The 11,502-nt window shown below is 60.5% G+C and overlaps 1 protein-coding gene across 3 annotated transcripts; it reads left to right on the top strand.

The window, feature by feature from the left end:
- Positions 1-338: 338 nt before the first annotated feature.
- PHF24 (PHD finger protein 24) lies at positions 339-10,772 on the top strand. Of its 3 annotated transcripts, none has more exons than XM_010395073.2 (9): positions 339-445; positions 587-718; positions 5,667-6,039; positions 7,172-7,357; positions 7,817-7,895; positions 7,996-8,198; positions 8,467-8,633; positions 8,818-8,955; positions 9,061-10,772. In XM_010395073.2, the coding sequence occupies exons 3-9, from the start codon at positions 5,671-5,673 to the stop codon at positions 9,155-9,157; spliced, it is 1,239 nt and encodes a 412-aa protein (XP_010393375.1). In that variant the 5' UTR covers positions 339-445; positions 587-718; positions 5,667-5,670; the 3' UTR covers positions 9,158-10,772. The 3 variants fall into 3 exon arrangements, with proteins under 3 accessions (XP_010393375.1, XP_019138813.1, XP_019138812.1); XM_019283268.3 differs by adding an exon at positions 3,941-4,036 and having other exon boundaries at positions 349-718; XM_019283267.2 differs by having other exon boundaries at positions 352-718; positions 8,854-8,955.
- Positions 10,773-11,502: the final 730 nt, after the last annotated feature.

Below are 11,502 nucleotides of genomic sequence, written 5' to 3'. Positions count from 1 at the left end.
CATTGCACCGGGCGCACAGAGCTGCACGTAGCCAGCAGCCACAATGCCCCTGCTGCGCCGTAGTGTGGGAAGGACAGCGTGCCTGCAACACTGACCAGCAGGTATTGGGTTAAAGCAGGTGCAGGTAGCCTGTGACTGGAGCACGGGTCTGGGGAAGACCCCACAGCGGGGGCAGATGAGACCTTTGCTCATCCTTGGATGCAGTCCCATCTCTGTAATCCTTGAGGTTTTTTCTAAGAAAGGCGGTACAACCCAGGGGGCCAAAGGAGATGCAGGGAAAGCTTTTATTGGTATCTTCCAGCACACGTCAGCCTGGTTAAAAAAAATCTTCGTTTCTCGGAGAGCTTTTTAACAGGGCTCGGGCAGCAATTGGTACAGGGACAGCAAACCAGGCTGCATCTGCTCAGCCCCAGTCACAAGCTCCCTGCTTCCTCTGAGAGAGTGTGTGAGTGTGTGTGTGTGTGCGCGTGTGCGCGCTAGACACAGGCATCCGCTCCCAGCATCTTGCTGCCTCCTGCATCCTCCGGCAGCAAGTGCACGGCTCTGGCTTCCCGGGTACCACCCTCACTGCTCCATCCCCTGACAGGGATTTGCACGCGGAGAACAGCATGCAGTGAGCACCCGTGGGTGGAGAGGGGCTCGTGGCCAGAGGCAGCGGCAATGGACACTGTGTGGACTGCTGTCTAGGGCTTGTGTTCCCAGACCGACTCCAATCCTGGTAAGAGGTTTTTTTTGCCATTGTGGGTGCTTTCCTGGGTGCATGGCGTGGGCTGTCCATACGTTGTGTCACCCCTGGGTGGGTTCCCCCACTGGTCCCAGGGTCCTGGTGCCAGGGAGAGTGACCAGAGCTCCTGGGATGGGATACCTGGGAGTGGGGATGAGGATGGGGTGAGAGGGTCCTGCCCTCAGGGTCCTCATGTGGGTACTGGGGAGAGGGGCTGGGGAGGGAGAGGAGAATGAGAAGTGCGGAGCTGGGCAGAAACTGTGTCTGCTGCAGAGGAAGGGACTCTGCTGTCACGGCATTTTCATCCCCCTCTGGGAGATGAAAGAGTGCGACACACCTATAAAATCTGCCATAGCGCAGCAGGACGGGCAACCTGATCCGGCAGGGAGAGCAGCCACCAGCTTGGTGTCCCCAGGACTGGGGCACAGCACAGCTGGGGTCCTGCCACCTCTGCCCGCCCCCCCCCCCCCCCAATATCCCCACTGGACTCCCACAGCCCTGCAGAGGGTGGGAGGTACCACAAGCCACAGATCTCCCTGCCCCATGGCAAATGGAACACCTCGTGGCAGCAGTCCCAGCAGTGCCACAGTTCCAGCATGTGCTGTCTGCCCGGGAGAGGGGACAAGGGGATGCTGCCAGACCCCTCTGGCCATTTGCAGCCAGCTCAGGGAGGTGGAATGCAATGTCCCCTAACCAGAGCCTGCTGCCTTCGAAGCCTGGTCCCCCTCACCCCAGGCGGGCAGCAATTGTGCAGGGTGTGCCAGAGCCATGCCTGAGCCACGGCAGCTCCTCCCAGCCCTGCTTCATGCCCTTCAGACTGAGCCCTGGGACCAGGCAGCCATGGGCTCTGATGTCCCAGGTTGTCCTCCCTGTTGGTACCCCACCCCTCTGCCCCCAGGGTCCCTAACGCTGCTCGCAGTAAGACACAGCACTGCAGGGCAAAAGCCCCAGCAGCCTGGTGAGGGCAGGGAGGAGGCCTGGCCCCCTGGCAGCCTGTGGGGACCAGGTGCATCCTTCCCCACGATCGGGGAGCATACTCCTGGCACCGGAGGAGGTTCTGCTCCAGGCACAACCCTGACGCAGCCCCTTGAAGGTGGGTGCCATGGATCCTGCTCAGGGGTGCACCAGCCCAAGCACCCTCTGACCCTTCATTTGCTGGCAGGGCCCTGCACTGAGGACACACCGTGGGGCAGGTAACAGTCAGTCCTAGAGACCTGTGGCTCCACACCCCCATCTCCCCAGGCTGCCACTGTGCACCGCAACATCTCACTCTGCACCCACGGCCCCCAAGAAGCACCCATCCCGCACCCCCAGCTGCCACAGACACCACCCCACTCCCACAGCTTCTGCAACATCCCTGCACCCAAAGCCACTACCCACCCCATGCCCACACCGCTGCAACACCCTCCAAGGGCCATAACACCCGCCCTGCACTGCCAGCCACGCCATAGCATATCCACCGCAAAACACATCCACCCCTCGCACCTCATCCACCCCGTAACACATCCAGTCCTAACAAACACACCCCACCTGCTCTGCTCCCCAACACATCCATCCTGCGCTCCCCGCCACCACACCACCCCCGCCGTGCTGCACTACGCCCACCTGTGTGTCACCCGCCACCCCGCACCCACCACTAACCTGGCACCCCGTAACCCTTGCACAAGCCACATGTGTTCTGCCACGGCAGAGAGATTTTGCAGCTATGCAGGGACCACTGGCTCTGTTTGCATCCGGATGCTCTGCCCTGTTTCCTTTTCCCGGGGTGCCTCCGTGCTAGCCACCAGCTCTCTCCCCATTCCCACCTAACCCAGGCTTAATCCTCACTCCAGCTCCACCAGCCTTGCTTCCATGCCTCAGTGTCCCCCACACAGAGAGGAGCGTGATGCTGGGAAAGATGCGTCCATGGGTGCTGAGAGGATGAAGTGCTTTCTGGCTCAGTGTTTTGCTGCAGGAACGAAGCAGCAAGGAGCAAATCCAAAAGAGAAGAGTGAGGGGAGTGGATGTTGCCCAAGCATCAGGGCATGGGTGCAGGGGGCTGGGGGAAGGAGAAGGGAAGGGGTTGGGAAGGTGCCCACCACCGACTGTGACAGCCCCCGGTGCTGGCAGGGCTCAGTGGAGCCGGGTGTTTGCAGGCAGCTCCTGCCTGTGCCCAGATTTAGCTCCTCTGTGGGGGCGACCTAAAAATAGTCCCACGGTGCAGCCTGGCAGCAAGGTCGAGGCCCCCACACCTCTTAGGTCACGGTGAGACAGGTGGTGGTTCTGTTTGCCTCGGGGGGTGGACACAAATAGCACTGGAGACACTTTCCCCCAAGGACATGTGGGGACGCAGGGGTTGCTCGGGTGTCTGGGCTGCTGTGAGGCAAGACTGCCCCTGGTCCTCCCTCCCCAGGAGAAGGGGGACTCCCCAAGTCCGGCAGAACCCCAAGTCAGGCCAGGTTCTATGTGAGGGTGAAGTCCCACCCCACAAAGCCAGGCAGGTCAGGTAGGGTATGGGGCACAGGCAAAAAGGGGTCTGGAGAGTGCAGAGCAGGTTTGGGGTATCTGGGGAGTAATGGGGCCTGTGGAAAGGCAGTGGAGTCTGGAGACTGAGCTCAGGATGAAGCCATTCACCCCAGATGCGCAGGCAGGGTCCAGCTGTTCAGCACTAGCAGGAGCAGGGAAGCCAGCAGAGCTGAGGACAGACACAAGTCATGATAGGAGTGACACTGTCCAGGCTCCAGGCACACAGTTGCCAGTGTCAGAAGGCACTCAGGGTAGGCTTGGGAGAGGACAGGAAACAAGGAGGTGGGCTGGGGTCTTCCAGCAGCAGCACAGTGCAGGTGGGTGATTATGACATGAACACACAGGGGAACCAGATTTGGGGGGGGAAATACAGCAAGTCCACACACCAGCCACCCTTCTAGTGCCTGGGCTGCCCCACTGCACTGCAGAGTGGCTGGGGTTGGGGTGTCCAGAGCTCAGCAGCACCGTGGGGAGAAGCTGCCAGCACACTGGGATCAGGAACACCAGTGTGGGTACCAGGGAGACTGATGTGCTGTGGGTCACATCCCTCTTTTCACTCTTCTCTGTGAGCCTAGCCTCTCTGGACCCTCTCCTCCCTGCTTCTTGGACAGGAGTAGGCCTGGATCTGGCCAACACTCAGTGGTGCAGGGACCTGCAAAGGCAGATCTTGGGGGGATTTCCCTGTGACTTCTCCGACTCTCTCGCTCGCAGGCAGAGCTGCAATGCTGCCCAGCAGCAGAGCTGATCCAGACCACGGCAGACGTGATCCTGAGCCAGCCAGGCAGAGGGTGGTGGCACGGCGAGGAGGTAGAAACACCCAGGTGTTTTCCTTCCCACTGGCACAGCCGCAGAGATGCTGCTGCTGTGGCTTGGACACGTGCCTCCAGCTCTGCCCCGCTCCCACCTTTGCAAAGCCCCGGGAGCTGAAGAATGCCGGGCACCAGCTCCGAGCCAGGCACTGCGGCCAACAGGTGCAAACACCCCAGCCCACACACGCGCACGCTGCTGGGACCCCCACGCGCAGGACGGGGCCCACACGTGTTGCGTACCCGGCTCAGCGCGTGGGAATCTGCAGGCAGATGGTCCCGCTGTGGTGGGGAGAGGCTGGGAAATCACATGCGTGTGCACGCAGTGGTGTTTGCCGCCTGCCAGCATGCTCTGCTCCGCTCCGCTCGGCCCTGCTGCTGCGGGGTACCTGTAATTACCCTGACCAGGCTCCCTGCCACAGCAGTGCCCGCGGTGTCGAGTCCTCCCGCAGACAGCGAGATCCCGGTGTGTGCACGCATGCTGCTAATTATCCCGCTACCTGGGGACTTCCCTGCTGAGGCTGGCGGGGCAGGAGATTGCTGCTCCAATCTCCCCACATTGCCTCCTGGTCCCTGGGCACCACCTGGGAGTGCCTCTGTGCTGCAGCATAGAATTAGAGAATAATTAAGGCTGGAAAAGACCTCTAAGATCATCAACTCCAACCATTAACCCAGCACTGCCAAGGCAACCATTAAACCATGTCCCTGAGTGCCATGTCTACATGGTTTTTAAACATTTCCAGAGATGGTGATTCCACCACTGCCCTGGGCAGCATCTTCCATAATGCAACCCCAGCACAGCACAAGGGAAGCCCTTGGACCCATGTGGGGTGATGCTGTGCCCCACAACACTGGAGGTCAAATCCTGCTTCTCCCCAGCTTCAGCTCACACCCAGTGAGACAGAGTCCAACTTGTTAATGCTGCTGCTGTTGGCCTCCCCATTTTACCCCAAGATGATCTTCCCTTGGTACTTGGAAGCCAAATATCCTTCTTGGGACCCATGTGTCCCAGTCCCATGCATTGCACCTCTTCCCCCTTGCACCCTCACAGCCCTGCTACAGCTGGCCCAGCCTCCCCACATGGCTTCTTGCAGGATGCCCAGTGATCACAGCAGCAGCAGCACACACACAAGCATGTGAGTGGAAGAAAGGCAGGTGAGTGAAGAGGAATTTAAGGAAGGTGAGGGGTCAGCACCAGACCTGCTATGACTGCGTCCTGGGCAGAGCTGCAGGGAGGACATCTTTCACCCTTGACTGGCCACAGAGGCTGTCTTCAAGGCAGAAAGGAGATGCACACAAGAAAGAGGGTTACAGCTGGTCCTAGTCCCTGTGGGTGTTACTGATCTGGCATGGGAAAAGCCTGGATGTGTTTCTTGTTAAGCTGGAGTCCATAGAGCAAGGGTGGGGAGGCACCCCCAAACCATCTCCCTGCCTCCTGTCCCACTCCTCCACCCACTCAGACCCTCCATGGCCCGGAATCCATCTCCCCATAGCCACCATCATAACCCCAGCACCAGCTTGTCACAAAGACCCCATTTCTGCTGCCCTGAGCTGCTCCTCACACAGCTGGGGGAAAACCATCGGGATGCCCTTTTGGCGTCAGGGACATAGCACCTTCCTTCCCACCGCAGAGCCATGGGGGTGCTGATGTCGAGGAGGCAGACGGTGGAGAGGGTGCAGAAGGTCAGCTTGGCCGTGTCAGCCTTCAAGGATGGGCTGCGGGAGCAGCCATCGACACGGCGTCGGGCGGAGGCGGGCACCGCACGCCAGGGGACGCTGGAGCAGGAGGTGCAGGAGGGAGAGGAGGAAGCATCAGCAGGACCTTCCCAGCCGGAGGAGAGCAGTGCCAGCAAGGCAGCCTGGGAGCGGCTGCGGGATGGCCGGGGTGTGGAGCCTGAGGAGTTTGACCGGGCCAACAGGTTCACACCACCTGCCTTCATCCGGCCCAAGAGGGAGCTCCACGATGATGAGCCCCCGGACATCAGCCTGGAGCAGAGGGAGCAGGTAAGCCGCTGGAACCACAGAGACAGTGTGGGAGGAATGGGGACAGGGCTGGAGGTGCACAGGGGAGAGCCCAGGGCTGTATAAGCACCTGAGTGCCTGCCAGGCCATGACAGTCTCACAGGGCATGGCAAAGCCCTATGGAGGTGGTTCAGTGGGGCAGTGTACCAGTGGCCAGGCTGGGGAGGTGGAGGTGCCACAAGGGGAGGGGGGTGTAACTACTCAGATGTGCCCTGGAGGGACCCTGGGATGTCTTGGAAGGAAGAAGTCACTGCTGGGCACAGACAGCTCTAGGTCTGGGGAAAAGAAGACAACTTGACCTACATATTAGTCCACCTGCAGTCAACCAGCCTGCAACTCAACCCACCCCTCCATACCTGCAGCCCCTACATCCCTGCCCGTCTACAATCCAACAGTTTATCCACCCATGCCCTCAATCCTACAACCTACCCATCCACACCCACAGCCTTACCCATCCAGCCACCCACCCAGCAAGCCTACACCCCAGCCCACCTACAACCTTATGTAGCGCCGTACAGACATAAAATATCCTGAGCTGGAAGGGACCCACAAGGATCATTGAAGTCCAACTCCAGGCCATGCACAGGACACCCCAAGAATCATACCATGTGCCTGAGAGTATTGTCCAGGCTTGGTGCTGTGACCACTGTGTTCCAATGTCCAACCATGTTCTGAGGCTAGATCAGCCACGGTACCCAGGTAATATACCCAGGTTAGTATCTCTTTGGAAGTGGAAATGGAAATGTGTGGGAAAACCTTACAGCTTATCCATCCACACGTGCAAACCTAAAGACCAGCCAATCTACAACCCTACAGTCCAGCCACCCACACCTACCATGCTGCACCCCAGAGAACCTACAACCCCATGGCCACACCAACCCTACAGCCAGACCCATCCACCCACCATTCATCCCCACCAACACACCCACTAACCTCCTCTAACTCAACCAGCCGTGTCCCTTACGACCTCTTCCCTATGCCAGCCCTGCACATTCACATCTTCCTGTCCTCTCTGCCCCTCAGCATCCACCCCCACCTGCAAAGCACTGCCCAGATCGAGAAGCCAAGCCCCTGCTCATTCTCCTCTTCTGAGTATCTGCCCATCCCTCCCCAGATCCTGAATGATGAGATGTGTGAGATCTGTGAGGTGTGGACAGCCGAGAGCCTCTTCCCCTGCCGCATCTGCCCCCGGGTGTATCACGACGGCTGCCTGCGCCGCATGGGATACCTGCAGAAGGACAGTGCCGTGGAGGTGACGGAGACAGCGCACACTGAGACGGGCTGGAGCTGCTACTACTGCGTGAGTGCCTGGAGTAGGGGACACCAGGCCACTGCTGGGTGGTGGGTGCTCCCCAGGGAACTGTGCCCCACATGGAACATGAGCAGGATCCCACCTCACAGCCTGGTCTGGGACAATGGGGGACCTGCTGCTCTCCAGTTCCCACCACCCACCTTGGCCTGATGGGGTCTCCAGACACAGGGGACAGCGGCCCTTCTCCACCTTCCCACCCCTGCAGCTAGCCCTCCAGGACGTTGGTGGGGGATGTGGCACCATGGGTACATGACATGCTGTGTCAGGGCCGGAATGGCCAAAGCCCGGGGGCATGGAGCCATTCCACTGCAGCACCCTTGGGTGACACAGCAAAACATCCCTCTCTGGGTGGCCACACCCACACGCTTTCAAGGGATCCCAGTGCTGCCATACAGAGGTGTGCTCCCTCCACCCTATGTCTTTGCTCCTCTCTGCCCCCCACCCCAGGACAACCTCAATCTGCTGCTGACAGAGGAAGAGATGTACAGCCTGATGGAGACCCTGAAGAACTGCAAGATCATTCCAGGTGCGTACCCTCCATGTGGCAGGTCCCAGATGGCTGCAGGAAGCAGCTGGGGAGGTGGGTTCCCCCTCCTTCCTGGGCATAGCCAATCTGTCCCCTGCAGAGAGCTGCCTGACCCTGGATGACTTCCTGCACTACAAACACCAAGTGCACAAGCAGCAGTTCGAACGGACCATGCCTGAGGCACAGGAGGAGCAGGCAGCCCTGCAGTTCAACGCCCTGGACCCCGACAAGAAGGGGCACATCGAGTGGCAGGACTTCCTCTCCCATGAGTCCATCCAGCTGCTGCAGAAAATACGGCCGCAGGTACAGTTGTGGCATCCAGGGCTTGCTCCCATGGCTGGCACACATGGTCACAGCACCCAGGGCTGGCTACCATGGCCAGCACCCATGGTCACGGCACCCAAAGCTGGCTCCTGCAGCTGACGCCATGGCTCTGACACCTGGGGCTGACTCCCATGGCCTGCACCCCTGGCCATAGCACTCAGGGTGGAGACCCCTACAGTTTTGGGCACATAAGGAGGGAGGTTCCCATGGGATGAGTGCTCCACCTTTCCTTCTCTGACCCCCCTAGAATGCCCTTCTGCGGCTGCTGACACCCAAGGAGCGGGAGCGGGCACGGGCAGCCTTCCTGGCCCTGGACCAGGACAACGATGGCTTCATCGGGGAGGGCGAGTGCCGCCAGGCCCGGCACACCTGGTTCCGCAAGCACCAAAAGGAGATGCTGTCCTGCAATGTCAGGTAAGGGGATGCTGGATGCCCACCCTGGTGGAGGGGTGATATCCCAGCAGGACTCCCAGCATGGCCCCAACACCTTCCAAAGGGGCTCAGCAAAGGGGCTGCCCCCCCTTCCCGCCACCTCCCCCTCCATGGCCCCTCAGCCCTGTGCACCCTCTTTCCCCACCACCACCATTTGGGGTGCAAGAAGTGGGGATGAAGAACACCGCCCTCCCTGCCACAGCATCAGCCATGTGGGGCCCATATCAGAGGGCAGCCCCGCCAGCAGCAGGAACGGCAAGAGCCCGGAGAAGATCCTGCCAGCCACAAAGCAGGAGGAGACCAGGTGAGGCAGGGATGGTTAGGGAGGTGGTGGACACTCCCATTTTGGGGGGAGACCCTGGGGGAGCAGCATTGCCAGGGTGTCCGATGAGCCCACATCTGCCTGCAGGAGCATCGACTGGCCCGGCTTCCTGCGGGAGAATGTCGCCTACATCCTGGCAGCGCGCCCCAACAGCGCAGCCCTGCACCTGCAGCCCCTCGCCTAGCCCAGCCATGTGCCACACCCGCCATGGTGACCTGCCCCGCCCAGCCCCCCCCCCCACCCCCGCAGCCGCAGCCGGGCGCCGATTGGCTGGCGGGGAAGCGGCCATGCTGCCCTCTGCCCCACCTCCCCCTCGGATTGGCTGTGAAGAGGATGGGTGCTGGGCTTTGATTGGCTGAGGGAGTGGGAGCAGCTCTCAGGTCTCTGATTGGTGGGGGAAGCAGGGCGGGGCAGGGCGTGTCCCCACTCCCTCCCCCCACGCCCTGCAGGGACCACGGTGGGGAAGGGTCCCGTGCCCGGGGTCACCACAGGGCACAAGGGGCACGGAACCTGCTGCCCCCATGATCCCCGTTCCCACAGCACCCAGGGACCTGCGGGTCTGCCCTGGGCAGTTGTGGGGCGACAGCAGAACCCAGAGCACCCGTGTGCCCCCAGCCTCCCACAGTGCACGGGGCAGAGCCTCTGCGTGCCACGGGCAGCACCCACAGGTCTGTGGCAAGCAGTGTCTCAGCTCATAAGCATGGTGGATCCTCAGGGGATGTGGCTGACCCTCACTGGGGTCTTTCACATCCCTGCTGTACTCCAACAGGGGCTGGAGCCCAGTAGGTCCATCCTTGCATGCACGGCCCGTGGCTGTGTCTGGGAGACTGTTCCCTGGCATGGCTCAACCCTTCCCTGCTGGCAACCAACTATTTAATGCCAACAGTGATGGTGTAGGAAGGAGCACCGGGAACAGAAAGCTTCAGAGGGATGGGAAGGCAGGGTCAGATGTAGGGGAACCCTCCCATGCATCTGATCTTGCCAGCAGCACTCCCCTGCATCCCTTATCCCCTCCTGTACGCCTGGTTCCAGGGGATGCTCTTCATCTGCTTGCCATTCCTGTCCCACACCAGTCCTGTTCAGTCCTGCTCTCTACCCACCACATCAAGTGGGCAACCTCGCCTCTCTGGGAGCATTAGTGCTCATGGTGAGGAGGAGGAGGCAGAGCTCAGAGCCTCCCCAGGTGTCAGCTGCAGGGATGAGGCATTCACTGGCCACATTGGCAGCCCTAAGGTAGACAGATGCGCTCAGCCCACAGACGAAGGAGCAGGGAGCCCAGAAACCTTGCCCCAAACACTCCAGGGGTTGGGATGCCCAGGTCCCACGGCAGCCCCAGAAGCTGCTCCTGCCCCTCCAATCCCTTCCCCACAGTGCCCTCAGCCTCTCCCCACCTGGTGTGCCCTGGCTCAGCCAGGGGGTCCCGGGGTGTACACAGACCAGGGCTGCACTTGCAGCAACCTGGTCACTCCCTCACCTCCATCCCCAATGCCCTGTGGGCATCATCCCAGTCATCCCCCTTCCCCCAGCCAGGGCACAGTTCCCCTCTCCAGGGTCTCTCCCACTGCAAGACCAGGAGGCGCACCAGTGCCACGACATCTTCCTCTACCACCCTGGCATGCCAGGCCAATGGGGATATTTTGGATGCCAGGTCCAAGAAGTGGCCAGAGCGCCAATGGGGATATTTTGGATGCCAGGTCCGAGATGTGGCCAGAGCCATGGCGAGGAGGCGGCCGCGGGTGCGTGGGTTGCAACTCCCTATCTGTACTGAGATACATTCATTAAACAGCTGTGTCCAGCTAGCCTCCGTCTCGTGTGCTTACAGGGCTTCTGGCTTCGCCACGGGCCTTTCTGGGGACCCACAGCTGCCTATTGTTTAAAATCCCACCCCAGGCTCAGGTCACTGTCCCATCAGGCAAGCTTGGCCTCCTGTCCCCAGACTGTCCCACAGCAGTGACAGGGGACAGCGAGCAGGTGCACCCAGGATCCAGCAAGCTCAGGGTGCTGCACGTCTTCCCAGGAAAGCAGACAGTAAGGAGAGTGGATCATGGAACCACTGCAAACGCTGCAGTGGAAGGGACAGCCCTCCATTGGGATGAGTGTGCTTCCTGCCTTCAGAGGCACTGGATGCTGAGAACAGAGCACTGAGCACTGGAGACAGCTGGATGCTGGGAACAGGCTGTCTGCAGCAAAATAACTCCACAGAGACACCAAAGTTCCCGAGGAGTGTGGTCCCCACGGCTGGAATTCTCCAGCTAATCACATCCACAGGGCTCCCAGGAAAAGCTGCAGCTATTGCTGGCAGCACATGGTCTATGGAAACCAGGCTGCCAGCAAAGGGAGCTCACCGGCCTGGGGGGGACTTTCCTTGCACAGTGCCCATGCTGCAGCTGGGAGGGGAATGGGATTTGAGAAGAGGATCTGGGAGGGAATTAGGAGGGGGGATGCTACACTGGCAGCATCTGTTCAGTGTGTGGGGACACAGAGGTTGCTGCTAAAACCTTGACGTGGACATTTGAGCCCAATCCCATG

This window comes from Corvus cornix, chromosome Z (genome assembly GCF_000738735.6).
Source record: "Corvus cornix cornix isolate S_Up_H32 chromosome Z, ASM73873v5, whole genome shotgun sequence".
Taxonomy (NCBI): Eukaryota; Metazoa; Chordata; class Aves; order Passeriformes; family Corvidae; genus Corvus; species Corvus cornix.
The sequence above is the reverse complement of the archived record's forward strand: the minus strand, read 5'-3'. Positions and strand labels throughout refer to the sequence as shown.

Excerpts from the sequence above, each read along its gene's own strand:
- PHF24 (XM_010395073.2), top strand. The coding sequence starts at position 5,671 with ATGGGGGTGCTGATGTCGAGGAGGCAGACGGTGGAGAGGGTGCAGAAG. Across the intron at positions 8,199-8,466 it reads TGCAGAAAATACGGCCGCAG|AATGCCCTTCTGCGGCTGCT; the intron begins GTACAGTTGTGG and ends TGACCCCCCTAG. Across the intron at positions 8,956-9,060 it reads ACAAAGCAGGAGGAGACCAG|GAGCATCGACTGGCCCGGCT; the intron begins GTGAGGCAGGGA and ends ATCTGCCTGCAG.